The 21,740-nt window shown below is 31.8% G+C and overlaps 1 protein-coding gene across 1 annotated transcript; it reads left to right on the forward strand.

The window, feature by feature from the left end:
* Positions 1-790: 790 nt before the first annotated feature.
* LOC142625987 (amino acid transporter AVT1H) lies at positions 791-4,438 on the forward strand. The gene is made up of 3 exons (XM_075799744.1): positions 791-1,184; positions 2,125-2,732; positions 3,587-4,438. The coding sequence occupies exons 1-3, from the start codon at positions 905-907 to the stop codon at positions 4,130-4,132; spliced, it is 1,434 nt and encodes a 477-aa protein (XP_075655859.1). The 5' UTR covers positions 791-904; the 3' UTR covers positions 4,133-4,438.
* The last annotated feature ends 17,302 nt before the right edge of the window (positions 4,439-21,740 follow it).

A 21,740-nucleotide genomic window follows, 5' to 3' on the forward strand; every position in this document is an offset into this window, starting at 1 on the left:
GTTTTTATCAGGCTTATAATATTTATTGAGTTTTAAGTAAAATACTAATGTGACAATCTCTTATTGGATAATATAAAACATGAGTTTTATATTCCTTCTTTACCAAATTCTGATTCTAAAGTTATTATTATACATGTTATATCTTTATTATTATTAGAAAGTATTAAGATCTTTAACTTGTGAGTTCAGACACATATTTCAAACAATTAGATTTCTCATTCATTTGAGCAAATACTAGCACATAGCCTCATTGGGTAAAGTACAGTGCTCCTTACAAAAAGGGGATCATAACAATGTTTGGAAACTAATGTAAGGACATTGCTAACTATCCTATAAGGGCTAGCTATACCTATCTTATATACCTAAAGGGGGAAAATGCAATCCAACTAATATATACGATCCATTGCTAAGATATGCAATTTAACTAATTTGATTGATTACTAAATCAGGACCATAGATTCGTCAGAAATGCATCCAGTCAAGTTGATTACCTTGATGTTCATGGGCTGCCCGCTTTAGTAATTGTTCAATTTGGCAACTCCTATTCCTATATCAAATTTCCAATAAGCTATATAGCTAGCATCCACTATTGGTCCAGATCAAAACTCTCTTTCACACACAAGCAAAGCCAAAGCATATTTTACAATTAAAGATTCTTACAAATGGCAAGCAGTATAACTTCATCTTCAAGGTTCACATACAAAGTTCCCACTACATCTTCTAGTTAGATTCTTATATCTAATATTTAGTACTAGGAGTAGGCAGTCGATTGTCTTCAATTATAAATATTCCGGGCCGTATGCTTCATTGGCAAGGTCCATCCATTGTCTTGTAAATTAAGCTTGAGTGCCTTATAGTTCCCTCGATTCCATCACTCCAAACTTGTTGGATCTTGTTCAAGAGTATGTGGAAAAAGATATCAAAGTCCGTAAGAAATTTACTTTGCCTTCAACCAAACCGTCTTCTGCACCGTAATCAAGTTCTCAATGGGACACTGCATAGTGCCAACTTGGATGTGCAGTGGGTGAGCTCCCATGTTTGTTTAGAGGAAATCAAACCATGCATGTGTAATCACAGCATTAAGAACTTAGAGTCTGTCGAAAATGGCATAGCGATTGAGCACAGTGTGGGGGCTAATGGTTCTTTTGCTCATGCTGTCATTAATATGACTGGGATGCTCATAGGTAATCAAGTTCTTGCATCATCTAGTTAGTTTCATGCATTTGTTCATGTTTACCTTTCATATATCTAATAAAATTGCTTTGTTCCTCTGTTAGTGTTCGTTTGGGAACTCTATAGTTTTCAATAACTTATTTGTATTGTGTCTATCAAAAGATATAATTTTTGTAAACTTTTATGTCAAATGTATGAGAAAAAACTAAAAACTAGATTAATTATTTAAAAAAAAAAACTAATTTTGTTATTTTTTTATAAAAATAACGGAGACAAAAGGCTAATTTTATTTGGTCAAACAAACACTCAGTTTTCTATTAGAGATATAGGTTTATGTATTTGAGAAATGTTACATTTACAATAAATCTTAAGTAATAAGTTGCTATCTGCTGGCTAGTTATAACCTACCACTTAAGATTTGTTGTGAAAATATTGTGAATTTAACATTTCTCTTGTTTTGCACAAGAGTCCAATTATAGTGTTAAGTCTATATATACCTAAACCTATCTCCTAATACATATCCCCTACTTAAGGTTCATTGTAACCATAATTTAATTAATATAGTGAAAATATAACCAGAAAAGATTTTCTTTCATGGATGTAGACGTTTAGGTCAAACCACATAATTCCTTGTATTATCTTTCTTTGTTCATTTTTCTTCTTTGTTTCCTCACCTACAATTAATTATTTGTCTCCTTTAATTTCAAAATATTCCATTTTATGTTCTAATAATTGCAGCCAGTCACACGCACCTTTTTTCTCCTTGTAAAGCAAACAATTTTATTTATTTTTTATTTTTTATTTTTTTAAATCAAGCGTATAATAGGCTGAATAGAGATATAGTAAAAAGTGAAATACTAAGTGAGAAAGAAAATTTGTATTCTCAGTTATCAAATCCATTGTTGATGTCCAGCAACTTAATTGGTTATGTTTTTACTTATTTTCTCACAGGTTTGGGGCAATTATCAACTCCATATGCACTGGAAAGAGGAGGGTGGGTATCTGCTTTTCTGCTTATAGGACTTGGGATAATATGTGCATATACTTCTCATCTGCTTGGAAAATGTCTTGACAAGAATCCCAAGTCAAGAAGTTTTACAGATATTGGACAGCATGCATTTGGAACAAAAGGAAGAGTTTTAGCTGCAACCTTCATCTACTTGGAAATTTTCATGGTACTAGTGTCCTATACAATATCATTGCATGACAACCTTATTACAGTACTTTCAGGGATGCAGATTAAGGTGCCATGGGCTAAACTATCTTCATCTCAGCTCCTAACAATGATGGCAGTCTTAATGGCACTCCCTAGTGTGTGGCTGAGAAATTTATCTTCAATATCTTTCCTCTCATCTGCCGGAATTCTCATGTCGCTTCTCATTTTTATATCAGTGCCATTCACTTCCATTTTTGGAGGTGTAAAACCCAATCACAAGATACCAGTCCTCCAGCTCCATAACATTCCTGCAATATCTGGGCTATATATCTTCAGCTATGCAGGGCACATTGTTTTCCCTAATTTATATAAAGAAATGAAAGATCCATCCAGGTTTACCAAGGTATGCACTATGTAGATTCTCTTATTCGTCTCCCATTTATAAAGCACTTGATAATTGATATATACCACACACACACACACACACACACACATATATATATATATATATAGTTTACACACCTAATTTTTGAACTGAAATTGTGAATTGAAGACACAATTTCATTGTGAGTAGAAGACACAATTTGAATTATATCTTCAACTCAAAATTTCAATTCAAAGAAAAAAATGCGTGACAAATACTACTATACATAGGTATATAGTCCTGCCTCTTTTTATCAAGCCAAATATACAACGCTCTTGTACATTAACCTTATACAAGAATGGATTTAATATTCTGTAGACGTCACTTAGCTCGTGGTGGTAAAGTGTATGATCCTCGAATAAGAAACAGATGTCAAAGTGGTAAAGTCTAGAATAAAAAAACTTAAAGATTGAATTCATGTCAAGTAATAAAGTCTAGAAAAAATCCCACGGATTTTAAGTGTTAACAATTAAAGGTTTAGACATAAAATAATACATAAGTTATGTGTTACACTCGGAACCTCAAAGGAGTTTGAGTGCGCGCAGGCACATGCATACAAAAAAGAAAAAAAAAAATCAAAGATTTTCCCCCTGGAGTTCAAATGACATGAGAACACAATCACATTTAAATTGGTTAAATATTAAATCTTTATGTTGCAATATTAGAACCTCCCTATTTTGCAAACAAATTAAGAGAATCTTTTTTCCACATGAGGCTTGGGAATTTAGAGAAAGGCCTTAAGAGAGATAACACTAGCTGGCCTTTGATAAAAAAAAAAATAGAGTCAATATTTCGTTTTCTACTTTATTTATTTATTCATCTTGGAATTTCAGGTATCTATTGTCAGCTTCACAATAGTGACAGCATTATATACAGTATTAGCTTTCCTGGGAGCCAAATTGTTTGGGCCAGAAGTCAATCCTCAAATCACTCTCAGCATGCCTCCACATCTTCTTGTGACAAAGATTGCATTATGGGCCACTGTGCTGACACCCATGACCAAATATGCATTGGAAATAGCACCATTTGCCATTCAACTTGAGCATAACCTTCCGGATTCCATGAGTTCCAAGGTAAAGATGATCATAAGGGGTTGCGCTGGTTCATTTCTACTTCTATTGATACTAGCACTGGCTCTTTCTGTTCCATATTTTGAGTACGTTCTCAGCCTCACTGGTTCCCTTGTTAGCATTGCTATCTGCGTAATCTTTCCTTGTGCATTCCACGCCAAGATTTGTTGGGGTCAAATATCAAAACCTCTCATAATTCTCAACTTGACCCTCGTTGCATTTGGCTCTCTTCTTGGGGTTTTGGGTACCATTTCCTCATCCAAGTTACTTGTGCAAAGCCTACGAAGAAGAGCTCATCACTCAGCCTAAGAATATGATAATATATAGCAGCTTTTTTTTTTTTGCTGTTGTAAAAAATGGAAGTGCTTTTGTTTGCACTTCTTCTGAAAGCTTCTATACTTGTTGCACATCAGTGTGTATGGACACAAGTTTGCAACAACTGAAATCATGAAATGAGAACACAATTTCAGTTGTTTGCACAGTTGCGTATACGTACACTCTGATGTGCAGCAATCACTGCTCTCTTTGTAAGATCAACTCTGTGTATCTGTCATCATCCAAATGGTGACATATACAAAATAATAATAATAATAAACTAATTTAAGCTTGCTTTCTCCTCGGTGATCATTTTGGGTGCTATTTAGAAAAAGTAATAATAAAAGTTATAACCAGAAAATTTTGAGATAATAAAAGTTGAAAATAATCTCTGAGGAAAATTAAAGGAAGGATGTTTCTTGGCATTCTTAAAGGAAGGATGTGTTGGGCAAGGAAATAAAATGAAATTCAGGCAAAGATGCACTATCCAATTTATTATACAAAGCATCTAATACCCAACGCTACGCCATAAGAATATATTATGTCCAAGTTGCAGCAGCCTCACCAGTCACCACTCCAGGCCTAGCTTTCTAAAAACTGAAATAATTATGAATGCCTTTCTTTTGAAGTGATTAAACTGTCATTTTAGCCTAAGCAATTATTTTACTTTATATTTTTGATAGCTAGCCTAAGCAATTTTAATTCAAAGGTATTGCACTATTTAGAAAAATAAAAAAAATATTAGTTTAAAACAGGTTTATAAATTGATAATACACCCCCATATTTGAGAGCGACAGCACACCCAAAATTTAATAGCCAATATGTTTGTATCTATTTTTGTTACTTTTTGCCGTTAACATCACATTCATAGTTTAAAATGAAAAGAACAATGACACATTCAACTCAAGCTCGAATTCCAAGTAGTATGCACATGTAGCACATTTTTTGGAACTTGAGTTTGGGTTAGAACTCGAGTTTGACAAACTCGAGTTCTAATCAGTATGAATGCATATTGCTTGGAACTCGAGTTTGAGTTGAAACTCGAGTTCCAAAAATATGCTACTTAACTAAATAGCTTTGTTTGTGTGCTATTTTTCTAAAAGTTTTCTAAAATGGTGCTATAGAGCAAATTTTGCCCATTTTCATTTGTTCTTGTTGTTTTACAACTAGTAAATCTCTTAGAATTTTCTTTTTGTTGTTCGTTGTCTCCCCCATCTAACTCATGTGATAACAAAAGTTTTTTTTTTTTTTTCTTTTTAATTTTAGTATGAAGTGGTTAAGGCACTTGATATGGCAGGATTTTATTATTAGTCCATTAGATACGTTAAATATTTCCATTTAAGAGATAATGGTAGGGACTAAACTGACATGACACCAAAATGTTAAGAATCTAATTGACACAATCGAAATGTCAGAGACTAAATTGACATATGGTGTAAAGGATATGAACTAATTATATAGTTTACCGTTATTTTTATATTTTAGTTTATTTATTATTTTTGTCAAAATATGTAAACTTCCTAAAGTCATAGGATTAGCTAAAAATCATGATGTAACATCTTACTAATAGAATTTCATCATGATTTTTAAGAATTGTGTCGGTGCCTGAACTTCTTTGCATTTTATTTAAAGAAATAATTTTTTTTTAAAGAAATCTTTTAGTTATAGGATAATGAAATTCCTTCAAGAGAAGTAAATTAAAAAAAAAAAGTATTTTAGTAGTATGACAATGATTTTACAAAGTTGGCTATACCACCTGCTAAACATATACCAAATTAGCTACGCCACTTGTTATTATGTGAGAAAATTTAAGCATTTAATTTTTTTTGTTTTTGAAAAGAGCTTTTAAAATTTATTGAAACTGGCCATAATAGGAAGAACAGAAGTCTTTTAATTATTGGACTTCAAATTTGTGGGATGGTGCAAAATTAGATATTAGATTATTTTTGTTATTCATTTTTTTTTAAAAGAATTGTGGCAGCAATTGGACTAAAATAAAAACAAGCAAATAAACTACTGTGGCATCACTTGCATTTTTTCAACAGCCACATTCATTTTTTCCCCTAGCATTTTGGGAGCACTTGGGTTTTTTTTTAAAATTTTTTTTAAATTTTTTTTATATAAAAGAATTGTGTCTGTAATTAGACTTCTTTTAATTAAAAAAAAAACTTTTTTAATAAATCTTTAATAGTTGGATAATGATATCAACAAAGGTAGTTATATATGTCACTCGACAAAGTTTATACAATATTAGTGATACCATGAGACAATGATATTTATAAAGTTGGCTATGCCCCTTGACAAAATTTATACAAATATTAGCTATACCACTTGTCAATACATGAGACAATTTAGAGCTTTTAGGGATTGCTTTGAAATGGAATTGGACCTCAAAAATTAATACTTTGTTGAATCTTAGTAAAACATAAAAATTGGAAACAAAATTGAAAGAAAACACAAAAGTGTTCTTTAAAAAAAAATGAAAATATAAAATTCAAAACATCTCTACATTTTATTATATATCTTTTTTTTTATGCCGAGTCATTATTCAATTAAAGAGAAAAAAAAAGGGAATAAAGAAAAACCTAACTTTTGTCACAACTGATTTGGATTTCAAAATTAACATTTGAATAAATCTTAGAAAAACAAAACAAAAAAACATTTGTGAAAACGGGAAAAACACAATCTTGAAAATGTATATCGTTGATATTAATCCTACAAAAGACATTGGAAATTTTGGTCGATTAAGAGATCACATAGCTGTTCCAAAAAGCCCAAAAATATGATCTCATAGGGAAAGCAAACAAGACCAATTTTTCCAAAATGTACAAAATGCTAACCCACACATGCATCATGCATGATCTTATAGTATACTGTAAAAAAAATTTATATTTGAAGGAACACTATTTTGTTATGCGATGCAGGGTCAGAGTATGAGTCCACTAACCAAGCATCCATCAGTTCCACAACCTTACCTCCTTTTCAATCTCCATGCCTAAAAAATATTGAAACCTATTTGTCTTTGGTTGGTCTAACATATCCTCAAAAGAAGTACTAACTATTAAAGACATACATATCCTATGTGGTTAAGGCTGAAAATTAAAGATTGAAACAAGAGATGTATAGTTTGGTGCACTACCTTCCTTTGTTAATGTTTAACTAGGTGAATGAATGTAATTATTGTAGTCTCCTCAATTTCTGAGTTGTGTGTTGTCAATGAGTCATTTGGCACTAATTTTTTTTATAATTATATTAGAGGCGTGGCGCAAAATTGGACTCTTATTGTAGAATTTAATTGAATTTTCTCTGAGTTTTAACTTTATATAAAAGGCAAAGATTTGCTGTAACCTTGGTTGCAGCAAGTCTTGCATAATGGTGGATGTGGCAATATGTTAGAATGACACCTGTCCTGTTAGTGTTTCTCACTCCTCTCTCTTAACACTCACCCCTCTCTATCTCTAACACGTTCACGTAAATCTCTGCCCTTATATAAATTAGTATGTAACCCGTGAGTTAATTGTAATTGTGCTATTAATATTAGTTTGGGTTATTAAGTATATATGGCATTTTTTTTAGAAGAAAATATATATGACATTTGAATGTACTAAATTGGTTTTTCCTTACAAGTTTCATAATATTGGTTATGTCATATTTTTTGTTACACTGCACCATCACATTTATGAATAATCACAATTAAATATATAAAAATTTTGGTTGAATATACACATTAATTTCAAATTTCATTAAAAAATAAACTCTATTCATTACGAGAAAAAGTTATATTCTGTGCCTTTTCTTTTGATAATACAAAAAAAGAAAAAAGATATACATATTTTGACAATATTCTACTTCCTTCATACCAACTAAGGAAAAATATATACATATTTTGACATTATGCTACTTCTTTCATACCAATCAAAGGAAAGACTATCAACAACCATTAAACAACCACTACTTTATAAGAGGAATCCCTTAATGGAAATGCCTCATTCATTTAAAGCCATATTGTTCAAACTATAAAAGAATGGATTCAGATCCTCTAGAGTTCCTAGGGTACTCTACCAAGTAGAGTTCATTAAATCCTAACCACTCTTTAATGATTTAATGGTCTAGATTTTGCCATGTCAGCATTTCATTAACAATCATCTTAATTGTTTTGTTTGCAACATTATTTTATTATTTTAAGAATATTATTAATGAAATGCTGACATGACAGAATCTAAACCATTAAATCATTAAAGAGTGGTTAGGATTTAATGAACTCTACTTGGTAGAGTACCTAGGAACTCTAGAGGATCTGAATCCGTAATATATATATATATATTTTGAGATGGGTTCAAGTTAAGAGTTACTTATTTTCTAAACCATTGGATTTAAGTAGATCTAACGGTCAAAAAAGACACTCATTAATACTAATATTCTGATTAGGATCTCATTAATTACCCCTTATTTATTGCATTCCATACCTATCTCTAAACCTAGAAAAACACAAAAAAGTATACATCTCTCTAATTTTTTTCCACCGTTTCTCAAAAAGAAAAAAAATTCCTCCACTGCACGTCTCTCTATCTCTTTCTCCTCCACCGCTCTTCCACCTCCATGGCTAGGTCGTCGGCAAAAAAGAAAAAAAAAAAAAAAGCCGCTGGTTGTACAACTGGTTAGTCTTCCACTTTTTGAAGTTGCCAAGCACAATTTCGTTACCCTTCTCTGTCACATCTCCATCACCACATTGCTCGTTTTCTTCATATGGTCCAACATTGCAGATCTTTTCAAATGGTACTTCGTTTTTTCGCTAACTAGATAATGTATATGCTAATATTGCAGATCTTTAAAGCTACTGCATTTGTTAACGGATTTTGTATCAATATCGTAACACTAGTTCAATATCATCACCAGTACTTGTGATGAATCTTGGTATGGATATATATATTAAAAACCCATAAAAAATTCACTAGGCATGCCACAAATGGAGTTTGAATTTCGTGGATGATTAAACCAATACACACACTTCACCCTAAAAAACAAAGATATAATTTGACATTCATAAGTATAGTTCAATATTGAGCTATGTCATAAATTTCAAAATCAAGAATTTTCCATTGAGGTGTTTGACAAAGAAAATTGAAAAAAAAAAAAAAAAAAACTAATTACATAGGATGAACATTTTTTTTTTCTTGAGAAAGTTTATCCAACGCATTTCCTTTATCTTAACTATTAAATTTTCCCTAGTTAATTGTTATAACCAATTGTGCAACCAGCGGGTTTTTTTTTTTTTTGCCAGTGACCTGACCATGGAGGTGGAAGAGCTGTGGAAGAGAAAGAGATAGAGAGACAGAGAGATGTGAAGTGGAGGAATTTTTTTTTTTTTTTTTGAGAAACGGTGGAAAAAAAAAATTAGAGAGAGATGTATACTTTTTTGTGTTTTTTTAAGTTTAGAGATAGGTATAGAATGCAATAAATAAAGGATAATTAATGAGATCCTAATAAAAATATTAGCATTAATAAATGTCTTTTTTTACCGTTGGAATTACTTAAATCCAATAGTTTAGAAAATGTGTAACTTTAAAGAGTTACACTAGGTGTAACTTGAACCCATCTCATATGTAGTATTAATTTAAGGTTGCACTTTAAAAAAACTCATTTTTTGCACATGCCTATGCACCTTAGCTTAACTTAAAGTACCATCAACCAACTGCCAAGGGGCTTCAATAAGTCAAAATAGCATTGGGAATAATCAATAAGAAATACCACCCAATAAGAATCATAGATGCGATATGACAAATTGCATCTAATAGCAATAAAAACATCTTGATTAGTTGAGTAATTGATCATAAATGTATTGAGTTAGATGCATCACAAGTAGGCCTGTTTGATTTAGAGATAGTTGAGATTTCAATTCTCAAAACTCATTTCTCTTCACTCTAAACTCTATCTTTATCTCTATTTTTCTCATAGCCCAAATTAGACTTGTGTTTGGTTTTTATGCTCAGTGTAGTTCTCACCCATAAACTCAAATTTGAGAAATAATTGTGACAAATTGCCAAAGAGCAATCATGACTCATCATCAAAAGTGGAGGCGGTGGAGTAGAACATCTAGCACCCGCCAAATCAGCTCGTAAAGCCTAAAGCTCAGTGAGCACATCCAACAAAATCTGTCCATGCGCTGCTTGAACGATCATAATTGTATCCAACACGCTCCACAAGGACGAGTCGCTTGAGGAAGAAGGTGGAGGATCAACAGCGGCGGTAGGATCTACATACTCCTCGGCAGTAGGATCACCAGAAGTAGGAGGCCTAGATACATCACCTGTGGAAGACTCGACTCTTGGGCGTTTAAAGCTAGCTTTCAACTGAGCAACTCTTTGCCTAAGGAAGGTGGCACCTATAGGAGCTATGATATGAACAGGCTCGGATGTAGGAAAATCCTCTAAACCTAAATATAACAAAATCCTATGAATGAAAACTGGAAAGAATAAACCATGAGATTTTGCATTACTCCTATGAACCTCTACAAGAGAGCTAATGAAAAGAGATGTAAAACTTATAGGAGCATCAGTAACTAAAGTGTACAAAAACGCACATCTCTCAATAGGAATAGTATGAAGGTGGGAGATAGGCCAACTACTGTGACAAGAAATCCGGAAAAACAAGTAATTGAGCTCGGTAAGCTCATGAGAAGTGATTCGAGAATCAGTACCTCATCTAATGGAAGTACTAGTGAGAAGTGACATAATGTCATTAAGGGGAGGAGACTCGGTATAAGGTTACATGGGCTGTGATACCAAAGGTACACCAAGAGCAGAGGCCACTACCTGAGGAATAATGACATACTCTTCACCCCTTATCCAACTCATCACAAACTAAATGTTGGAATCATTGGAGTGGACAGAGATGTTCGAATAGAACTCTCTAATCAAAGCAGCTGGAGGAGGATGCTCTACATCTAAAAGAGGTAACCAACCCCTACGCTTAAAATTCCACCTAATCTCCCCATCAAACTCATCTAGTATGACCCTACGCTCAGTCCACACAGACCTAAAAATGTTCAGTTTTTCATAGGTTTCTTGACACTTAAGGGTAATGAACCTATCACTTTGAAACTCAGGGGTAGAGGGAGTGATGGTTTTCTTGTTGGCTCTAGTTTTCCTAACCATGATGCTAAGAGTTTAGAATCAAAGAAAAACAGAAAACAAAGAAAAACCGAGGGCAAACTGCATTAGAGAGGGTTAGAGTACAAAAATCTCAATAAATATCAATCTATATGATGCATGTAATGAATGCACATATGATGCATCCTCTAATGCATTAAAATTTGTTCAATTTTACTTTAGAAACCATCAATTGACTTGAACATAGAGTTTTAGTCCAAAAAACCCCAAATTTGAAAAACCCAATTTCAAAAATTGAATCAAATTGATCAATTAACCACTATGCTAATTAGAAAACATCATATAACGAGTTAATCTATCATTTACACAAGTCAATTTCACAAATTAAAGCCCAATTTCACAAAATCCCCAATTTCACAAGGTTTCAAGCTCTAGAATTTCAAAATTTTCCCAAATCACAAAATTGATCAAACTAATGCGTGAGGATTATGTTTATATCATCTAAGGACAAAAATCCAATGATAAAAGATGATTAAAAATAAATGAATTGAACAAAAATCCCTAAAATGCTTGGTTCGAAATTTTCAAAAAAAAAAAAGGCATGAATCATGTGATTTGATTGAAAAAGAAAGGGTAAAAGAGACTTACTAGTACTTGAAGACAAAAAACCCTTGAAGATTTGAGGAAGAAAACGACAACAATTTTAGATTGGATCGGTCAAGGAGAGAATAGTGAGAAAAGTTTTTGAAAAAGTGAAGAGCACGTGAGGAGAAAACCTTTTTAAAACATTCACTGTTTGAATTTCGATTGGTCAAAATTGCGCTTCAATTGATCGAAAAATAGATTCGATCGATCGAGCATCAATTGAGCACCGATCGAGCAAGACAAATTCAAACCAAAATTTTTGTTGTAATTTCGATCAGTCGAGAATCAGATTCGATCAATCGAAAATCTAGAATTTTGAAAATTTTGAAAAACCATGCAAGTTTTAAGCAGAAACCACTCAAACCATTTTATTTCATGAATAAAATGCATGATTATGAGTTTAAAATATTTTAAAAAACATTTGAATTTAACCCAGATCTTCCAAAAACAAAATTTTCACACTTTTGTCCCCAAAACTCAAAAGATGAAACATATTTTGCATCAAAATCAAAGAGCATATAATCTTGGATGGCCAAAATAAATTCACATATAATCATGTACTAAGTTTAACAAAGAATAACTTGTGTAGTGTGTGCAACCAGTCATAGCTTGAGATACATGTGAGGTGATAAATAGATAGTAATTAATCACAATTTTTACATCATTCATCACATAAGTTTAAAAGAGACTATCACCTAAGGAGTTACATCATATAATTCTCACATTTCCTAGAAAACAAGCTTGCAATCATGTAAGTTTCTTTTGATTTTGTCTTATAATGTACATACCAGTTTTATTTTATTGTTAAGTTGATATTTAAGCCAGATAATGTACATACCAATTTTATTTATTTGTGTCATCTATATTATAGCCTAATAATGTAGACACAAATTTTATTATTAATACAAGACTACACCTTATGATCTTTTTGTGCATGTGCTACACTTTTTCGAGTACAAAATCTTATGATATGCACTAAGGTGTTCATGATTGGCTAGTAAACAGTGGTGAGATGGTTATTTATGCATTTCTCATTAAGTTCTAGTTCTAACAATCAAAAGCATGTGACTTCAAAATCAAGATCATGTGATCAAAAACTATAAACAACTCACAAACAACATGCACTACACAGCTAAAACTAGCAAAGTACAGTAAAATAAGCTCATCCAAGCTAAACAATGTATACAAGCATGTTATGTAAAGATAATATGCCAACCTTGATTACATATTCCAAAATATGTGATACAAAACATTTTTCTTTTTCTTTTTTTATTTTTTTTTATAAAACAAAAATAACCTATAATGAAATGTATGAATATAATGCAATGCAAATCTTAAAAGCAAAAAGAAGAAAAAAAAAAGCAAAAGAAGAATGGTCACAAAGAATATTGAGATGAAGCACAAAGACCATGTCAGAAAGACTCACTTAGATTGAGCCTTTTGCATCCAAAACTTCTTAGATGCAACTCTGGGTCTCGAGTTATTATTCACATTAGAATGATGAGCAACTCTAGGATTGGTATAAAGGTTTAACGCCTTAACCAATTCACCAATAAGTACCATAGGATCTTGTGCTTAAGGCATAGATACTTTTGGCTTATTTGCTCGCTTTGTAGCTTGCAACTTGAAACAGTTTGGGCGAGTATGTCCAACCTTTCCACAAAAATGAAAAACCCACAAAGGTCTATCATGCTTCTCATCCTTAGGGAGGTTAGGATTCTTAGGCTTAAACTCTTTAAGATCAACCCTAATCTTTCTAGGAGGTGAAGTGCCCTCTACCATTTTGACAGGTTCACTCTTGGGAGGCTCAGAAGAAGAAAAAAAATTGGTGGAATGGGTTTCAGACACCGAGATGCTTTCTACAAAACCTAGTCCAGTTTTGTCTAAGGGAGACTTCTGAACACTCAACATGTGATCAATTTTAGAACTAGCAGACCTATTTGTTTGTTCTCTAGCAATGGATAATTCTAGTTCCAAGTTCTTAATCTTATCAAGCAATAACATGTTTTTAGTCTTCACCTTATCAATTAAAGTATTATCATCAAGCAATTTCAACAACAAATCTTTCTTATCAAGTTCAAGGGAGGCAATTTTCTTTAAACCTAAGTCAACATTCATTGTATTCTTTGCAGCAACCTTGCATAGCTTATTGAAAACTTCTTGCACATCAATACATTCAGAGAGTTCCCTATCAGAAGGGTTCTTTTCAACCAAAACACTTTCATCAACTACAGCTGTAGCTGTGAAAGCAATGAAGTTTCCATCTTCATTACTACCAAGCTTGTGATCAAAAACTTCATCATCACTAAGGGTTACAACCATAGTTTTACCCTTTGATCTCAAGAATGTAGGACATTTTTGATTTTACATGACCATACCCTTGACAACCAAAACATTGTTAACTTAGAGAGTTACTAGAGGTTTGATCAGCTTTCTCTTTTGATTTATCAATATTGTTAAGTTTAGTTGGTTCATTTCTCTAAAAATTTCTAGGTTCAGCACTATTTTTACCTCTTGCCTTTCGGTTGTTATTCCTAAGAAAATTTCTAAAATTCTTGGCAAGATAAGCAATCTCTGTAGAAGAGAGTTCATTATCAAATCCATTCCAATCAACATCATCAACTGACTTAAGAACCATTGATTTAGATTTGTTTGTTTTGGGTAGGTCTAGCTCATAGGACTGGAGAGATCTTACAAGCTCATAGGACTGGAGAGATCTTACAAGCTCATTAACAGGGATGAAGTTCACATCCTTGCTTTCAGTAATGACAATCACTTTGGGTCTAAAATCCTTAGTTAAAGATTTAAGTATTTTCCTAATAATCTTAGGTTGATCATAAATTTCACCCAAATTATAAGCAGAATTAACAATATCATTAAGCTTAGCAGAGAATTCATCAAAACACTCATCATCAGGCATTCTAATATTTTCAAATCTAGTTGTTAATTGCAGCAACTTATTAATTTTAATTGCCATTGTGCCTTCATGCATAGTTTGGAGAATATTCCATGCAGTATGAGCAACCTCAACATTTGAGATTCTCTTGAATTCCTCCATAGAAACAGCATTAAAAATAGCATTCATGGCTTTGCTATTAAAAGCAGCTGCTTCTTTTTGAGAAGTTGACCACTCGCTTACAAGAATAGTCGGTTTCTCCCATCCGTATTCAATGGAGTTCCATACTCTCTCATCAGTAGATTTTAAGAATACTTTCATCCTTACTTTCCAATAGACATAGTCATTCCCATCAAAGTGAGGTGGGATCACTAGAGAGTGATCGTGTTCCATGACAACAGGGGTCAAGGATCAACTCTTAGATCAAATGATCTAAACACTAGAGCTAACCCACTTTGATACCACTTGTTAAGTTTTAGACCCTTTAACACAATATGTTTAACCTAGTTATTTAGCCAAGTGATTACTTAGATAAATTATTCAGTTCTAGGTTAACACATATAAATCATATCATGTAAATAATGCGAAAATATAAAGAACACAACGATATGATAATCTAAGAAAAACCTAATCGGTAAAAAACCTAGGGAGGATTTAACCTAACTATCCTCAAGGTAAAAACAGATCCACTATGAAAGAATTGAAGTTTTTACAATAAGACTTAGACCACTAACATCATATTGCTATCTCGTGTAGAAAACTTGCTACCTCGTATAGAAAATTACTACCACAACCACGTGACAGCTTCAAGTTCACGGATTACTTCTTTCCTTGATTTGTTGCAACCACAAGTTCTCCTACTTGTGATTTTGAGACTCCACTCAAAGGTTTCAGATCTTGTTTCAGTTCTTTAAGCAACAACTAAATCGATCATCAAGCTCTTAATACGAATTTTGATCTTAATAACCCTATGTGCGTGTATGAAGGTAAACACCTCAAGGTCTCACAAAAGATTCACCACACAACACTCAAAAAAGACTTGTTAAACATAGCTAAGGTTTTTCCTTTTATATGTGAAGTAAAACATAAAACTCTACACGTCAAACGGGTTTAGACTGAATTGGAAATTTTGCAGAAAATTAAATTTGCACAAGTTTCGATCGACTGAATCTAATTTTCGATCGATTGAGCATTGTAGATTTTGTTCAATAATTTCTGCAATCACTCAATTCCAATTTTACAATTAAACATACTTTGAGCAAGTCTAAACTTAGACTCTATGTTTTGATCATAGTTTGCCAATACATTACATATTGAAGTTCTAATACATTAGTCCCTAAAGTCTTAGAACCTAACATAGATGAATGCTAGGTTGATATGAAATGCCATGATAGATGTATGTTAGGATGTATTGTGATATGCCATGATTGGCTGAATGATTAGGTTTTGGGATGATTGATGCCATTTTGTATGTTTAGATGTATGCTAGTGTGTGTGTATGTGTCGGTATAGATACAATATTAAATATGCCTTTAATAGGGTTATGACATAAGATACAGTGAAAGGAAGCCAACCTTAGGGTTGGGCGGTTTTGGGTGTTTAACACCTTCCTAAAACTGTACTTAAACTCCGAACCCATATTCTAGTGGTAAGATCAAAAGTTTCTTTCTCAAGATGATGCTATATTCATGGTTCCTAGGCCATTGCAAAAATTAAGTAATGACTTCTCGTTGTGTCCACACATATAAAAGTGACAAATACTGTGTTGATCAAATGACAACAATACCTCCCTAATAAACTTTCTCACATTTGATATTTGATCACATAATATAAATTCAATTTTGAGAAGTTATACAGGTTTTCTAAACAAAATATTTATATAATCCTTATGAGTTACTCATGTTCAACACAAGCATATAGAACCATGAGCCAATGAAAAGAACAAGTTTACATAGGTTTAGGAGTGGAGACATACTCTGACTAAGAAATGTTTCTCGTACATTATCAAATTGGAAATGTGACTATAATAACTAATAATATAATTTAGAATCTTATTCAATTTAAATGTATGATAATCAAGCAATATGGTTTATATTTGAGTAATATATGTCAACTACAAGAGAAAGAGCTATCTTACTTGAGATCCAAGTTAGGATATGGGTTTAGGAAGGTGTTAGACACCCAAGCTCACTTGATCCAAGGATTAGCCACCACTTATATGATGAAGGCCATATTTAACTAAGGATTTAACGGAGTTGGTTCCCTCGTTACAAGGAACAATTATATTTTTTTTAATCATGCACATGAACTACCCAAATCACGTAGTAAGGGATGGATTGACCTAATTCTAGGGTTTGTAGTATTTATTCTTAGGGAAGTAGTGTGAAACTGAAAAATAAAAACGAACATACACGGATGGTTTAGTTGCACCACAATTAAACTTGGAATAGATAGAAAACTAGGTTCTTTTATTCAAAAGGAAAAGTGTCTGATGCACCCTCCTATGACAAAAACCCTAATCTACATATTTAAACTAAAACAAATGAAAAAAAAGTAAACTCAAAGAAATGTTGAAATTAAATTTAGAAAATAAAGAAATATTGAATCTAGATGCAATTTTTTTAAAAAGAATTGACCTAGGCCTGAAGACCACTTTACTCATTTGGCCAATCCTAGAATCCTTGTCAAGTACGACAACAAAAACATTATCTTAATGGTTTTTGTTTTCCCTACGCTAAAAATAGAAAAAAAAAGATTATTTTTTTAAATATATACTATTTTGGAAAAAAAATTTCTCCAAATTTGGAGAAAAACCTTTCAAACTCTTCATCTATCTTTTTATTGAATGTGAATTTTGAAAATTTAACTGTTAGATAACATGTTCTTATTATATTTTCTATATTTGCAAAATTTCAAAATGATCAAAGATTAATAGCTATGTCTTTAATCAAAATTTTAAACTTCAAGTTTTTTTGATCCAAAATAATACATATGAAATAAGTTTATTGATTGAATAATAAATAACATCTGATTTGAACAAAATTTTATATGAATGTTATGAACATTGAGCACATACTATCCAACAATTAGATTTTCAAAATTCACATCTGATAACAAAATATAGGAGAAGTTTGAAGGGTTTACTTGGAGAAAAACCTTGTCCTACTTTTTTTAAAGATTAATTATTTGAAAACATTTTTTATAAACACAAACTTAGATTTTGATAGGCTAAGAATGTATCGATTTTTTGTGATGAATTAATTGATTAATTAGCTAAGTTTATTAATTAATCAAATTAACATGCAAACGCGTGGTAGCGCAAACAAATTACCAACTAACTAAAGTATGCAGCGGAAAATAAATTGATACGGTGATTTGTTTACAAATGGGAAAAACCTATACGGCAAAAACCCCACTGGGTGATTTAAGGTCACCACTTCCAAGAATTCACTATTATCACAACAAGCGAATACAAGTAAATGAATTCCAGTACTTTATACCAACCTACAATTGAACTCTTACCCTAATACCTAATTAGACTTGTTCTGTAGTGATAATCTCTCTTTTCAATGCATGACTCCCAGTACGTGACTAACCAATTGCGCGGATCCCAGTATGCGACTTCAATCACCAACTAGAGAAGATTGTTGGCTGCAAAATTCTTCAGTTCATTATATGATGAAGATTGAGAAGCTAATTGGTCACAAAACCATATGGTGCACATACACAGCAACTTCTTCACAAGAAAGATGAATACGGCAAATTCTGTCTCCGGTCACAATTTGCATGAACAAACTTTGCTCAATACTTGTGCAACTTGTATTACCTTTGATGATCCTTAAAATAATAATTTTATATGTTTAGAGTTGTGAGAAAAAAAAACCCAAACATACAATTACGGATTGGATGAAAAATAGACCAGAAATTCTAAGTTTCATAAACCTCGACAGATACCCTATCTGTCAAGCTGTTGTCGAGCCACGGGCTGGAACAGCTCTTCAAGGCTCGATAGATGATAGCTGTCGAGTTTTAATGAACAACACTTTTCACACTTGAATCTTGGTCAAATTTGCATGGCTTTAACACTTGAACTTGAAACAAGGTTTTTTGAAGCATCAAACACATCCTAGATCTACCCAATTACAAGTAACGTGCGTTTTGTCAAAGGATTAGCCAATTACATAAAATAGTAACATATGTTCCTAACATTGAATCACATATGTCCTAACAGATTTCTAATCAAGAGTCTCAGATCCTTTTATCTTCTTCATTTAAAAATTTTTCTTTTACCTTTCTAGCTAGTTTGTATGGCTACAAATGAAGCCACATATGAAACTTCTAAATGTCCTTAGTCGAATTTTAAATCACTTTATTTCTCATTCATATATAGTATTGAAATAATTTATATTTTGAAAGTAATTTAATATATGGAGTGTGCAATATTATAAATAATTTTGATCTAAACCAACTCGTTTTGTATATGAGTCAACATACTAATAATTAAAACAACTTATTAGAAAGACGAAACAACGAATTAGAAATGTCATGAAATCCCCGCTATTGGGAGATGTATCTTACGTACTCTTTCAATTACAAGCAAAGTAGAGAGGACAATTTTTTCTCTCACACACACAAACACACACACACACATATATATATATATATATTGCTCAGTGTATACAGTGCTTTAAATAATCACGATCCTGGCATCTTGAAATCTCTAGATATATACCTGGACTGAATTGATTTTGATATCCATATAAAATATGCATACTATGAGATTCATGTGACGTGTGGCTCAATCAGCTAGACTCATTGTAAAATTCCTCTCTCCTAAAATGAGAAGATATGAGGTTAACAATTTTATTTAAAAATGCTAGTAGGTTAATTAGTTAGCAGAATATACCATTTTCGAGTTTAATACCACATTTTATCCCCCTTCCAAAAAAAAAAAAAAATAAAAAAAAGAAGAAGGAAAATATGGACACATTCCTCCTCTATCTTGAATGATGTTGCACACCTTGAGTGGGTACTTTAATTATCAATAAATTTCTACATAAAGTAAATAGTTTACCTTTTTACTGATGAACTTTTGGCTAGTAGTTTTGAGGTAAAATAACCTTTTGTGTATTTGTGTGTGGATAAAAGTAGCATATAGCTATGACGACCTATATATTGCTAAAAATTCATATTTGTGGGAAGAAATATAAATTTCTTTAGTAATGGTTTGAAAATGCTGATAAGAAGTTTCGAACTCACGACTTTATAACTTTTATGGGGCCTAGCTGCCTAAAGGCCAACTAATTAGGGTTTATTGATATTAACATTTATTTAGTGTATAAGTTATTAGGGGTTATTGTTATATTTTTTATATAACAATGATTGGGGGGGGGGGTGTTAAATTAAATGTTTACAGTAAAAATACTAGAAGGTGTCAATCAATCAATTGAGTTATAAAGTTTTTGGCTACGAGGGTTATTATCAAAGTGAATGAATTATGAAGAATTTAAATTTTTTCTCTTTTTATTAAAAATGTAATTTTCTTCTTTAAATTCATATTAGAAATCTCATTTTCCTCTTACCAATTTTGAGGTATATTGAAGCCACATGTATGATATACATGTAGCTGGATATCATACCATTTCCCATTAATTTGTCCTGACTGGTTAAGTGTTCATTGATTCCAATCATCTTCTTGTTTAGAAACATTTTTTGAATAGAAAAAAAAAATTGTTTTGTTGACAGTTTTATATATATATATATATATATATATATATATATATATATATATATATATATTTTATTTATAAAAGTGGTATCAAAACTTTTCTAAAATAGTTTATTAACAAATGATTTAAAAGCACCTACTAACCGAACCCAATTCAATGGTGATAATTTTCTTTTTCTTAATTAGTTCTTAACAATACAAAGAAAGAAAGAAAGAAACAATAATGTATCAGTCTTCACTTTGTTTCATTGGAAATGGAGAAAAATTCATTTCACTATTAATATCTTATTTTTTAGAATCTAATAATGTCCAAAATGTCATATTGTTTTAAATTTTGAACTGAGTGACACCAAATACAAAATTAAATATCTACTACGTAATCCGAACCATGAAGTTGATCAATTTCAAACAGAGAAGATCTTAAATTCCTATTAGGTCACGATTGGTTTAAACTCTAGTTTTGTTAAATGCAATTAGATTAATTGAAAAAAATATCAAAGGTGTGTATGGGATAATTAATTCCATCTTAATTACCGTGCTAACATTTTGTATTTCTTTGCTATAAAGTAGGAAAAATGTCAGCATCATTTAACAATCTTATCTAGTTGATTATTGTTTGAGCAGTATTATAGGTATCACAAGTTTTACTATATTGGTCTTATAAATAGTCGTGTTACCAATTAGAAAGAGACAATTCGAGATTCAGTTATGAGATTGTTGAAATCTCCAATCACATTTATTGTCACATCACTTTGTAAGGTTTATGTAGTAAAACTTGTAGTACCTTTAGCATTTTCCTTATAATTAATAATTATAGGATATTAAATGACATCTTCCTCTCTTTGAGGGAGTAATCCAACATTTATTTTAAAGCTATTTTGGGTTTAAGATCAATGTCTTCCATACTCACATTTTGACTAGTTCTTGCCTCATTATCATGTATCTTTCATCTATAAATTTCCCCTCCCAAATTGAGTATCTTCTAGTATTCATGAAAGATAATGCTCCTCCCAAAAAAAGGTTTACATTCGAGCAATAATGCTTTTCATTTTTTGTACATGACTCTAAATTTATATGGATTTCATATGACATTTACATCTCATATATTAGAGGTTTTTTTTAAAAAAAAAATTAAAAAAACTTGATAATTAAAATGTAAGAGGGAGAATTTAACCACACGATTGAAAAGATCAGGAAGTATTAGAATTTGAATCCACAATTGAA

This window comes from Castanea sativa, chromosome 2 (genome assembly GCF_040712315.1).
Source record: "Castanea sativa cultivar Marrone di Chiusa Pesio chromosome 2, ASM4071231v1".
NCBI classification, from domain to species: domain Eukaryota; kingdom Viridiplantae; phylum Streptophyta; class Magnoliopsida; order Fagales; family Fagaceae; genus Castanea; species Castanea sativa.

What these genes read in the sequence shown, in the direction of transcription:
- LOC142625987 (XM_075799744.1), top strand. Translation starts at nt 905, where the DNA reads ATGTGGAAAAAGATATCAAAGTCCGTAAGAAATTTACTTTGCCTTCAA. An exon ending in TATGACTGGGATGCTCATAG is followed by an intron (nt 1,185 to 2,124) that starts GTAATCAAGTTC and finishes ATTTTCTCACAG; the next exon opens with GTTTGGGGCAATTATCAACT. An exon ending in ATCCATCCAGGTTTACCAAG is followed by an intron (nt 2,733 to 3,586) that starts GTATGCACTATG and finishes TTGGAATTTCAG; the next exon opens with GTATCTATTGTCAGCTTCAC.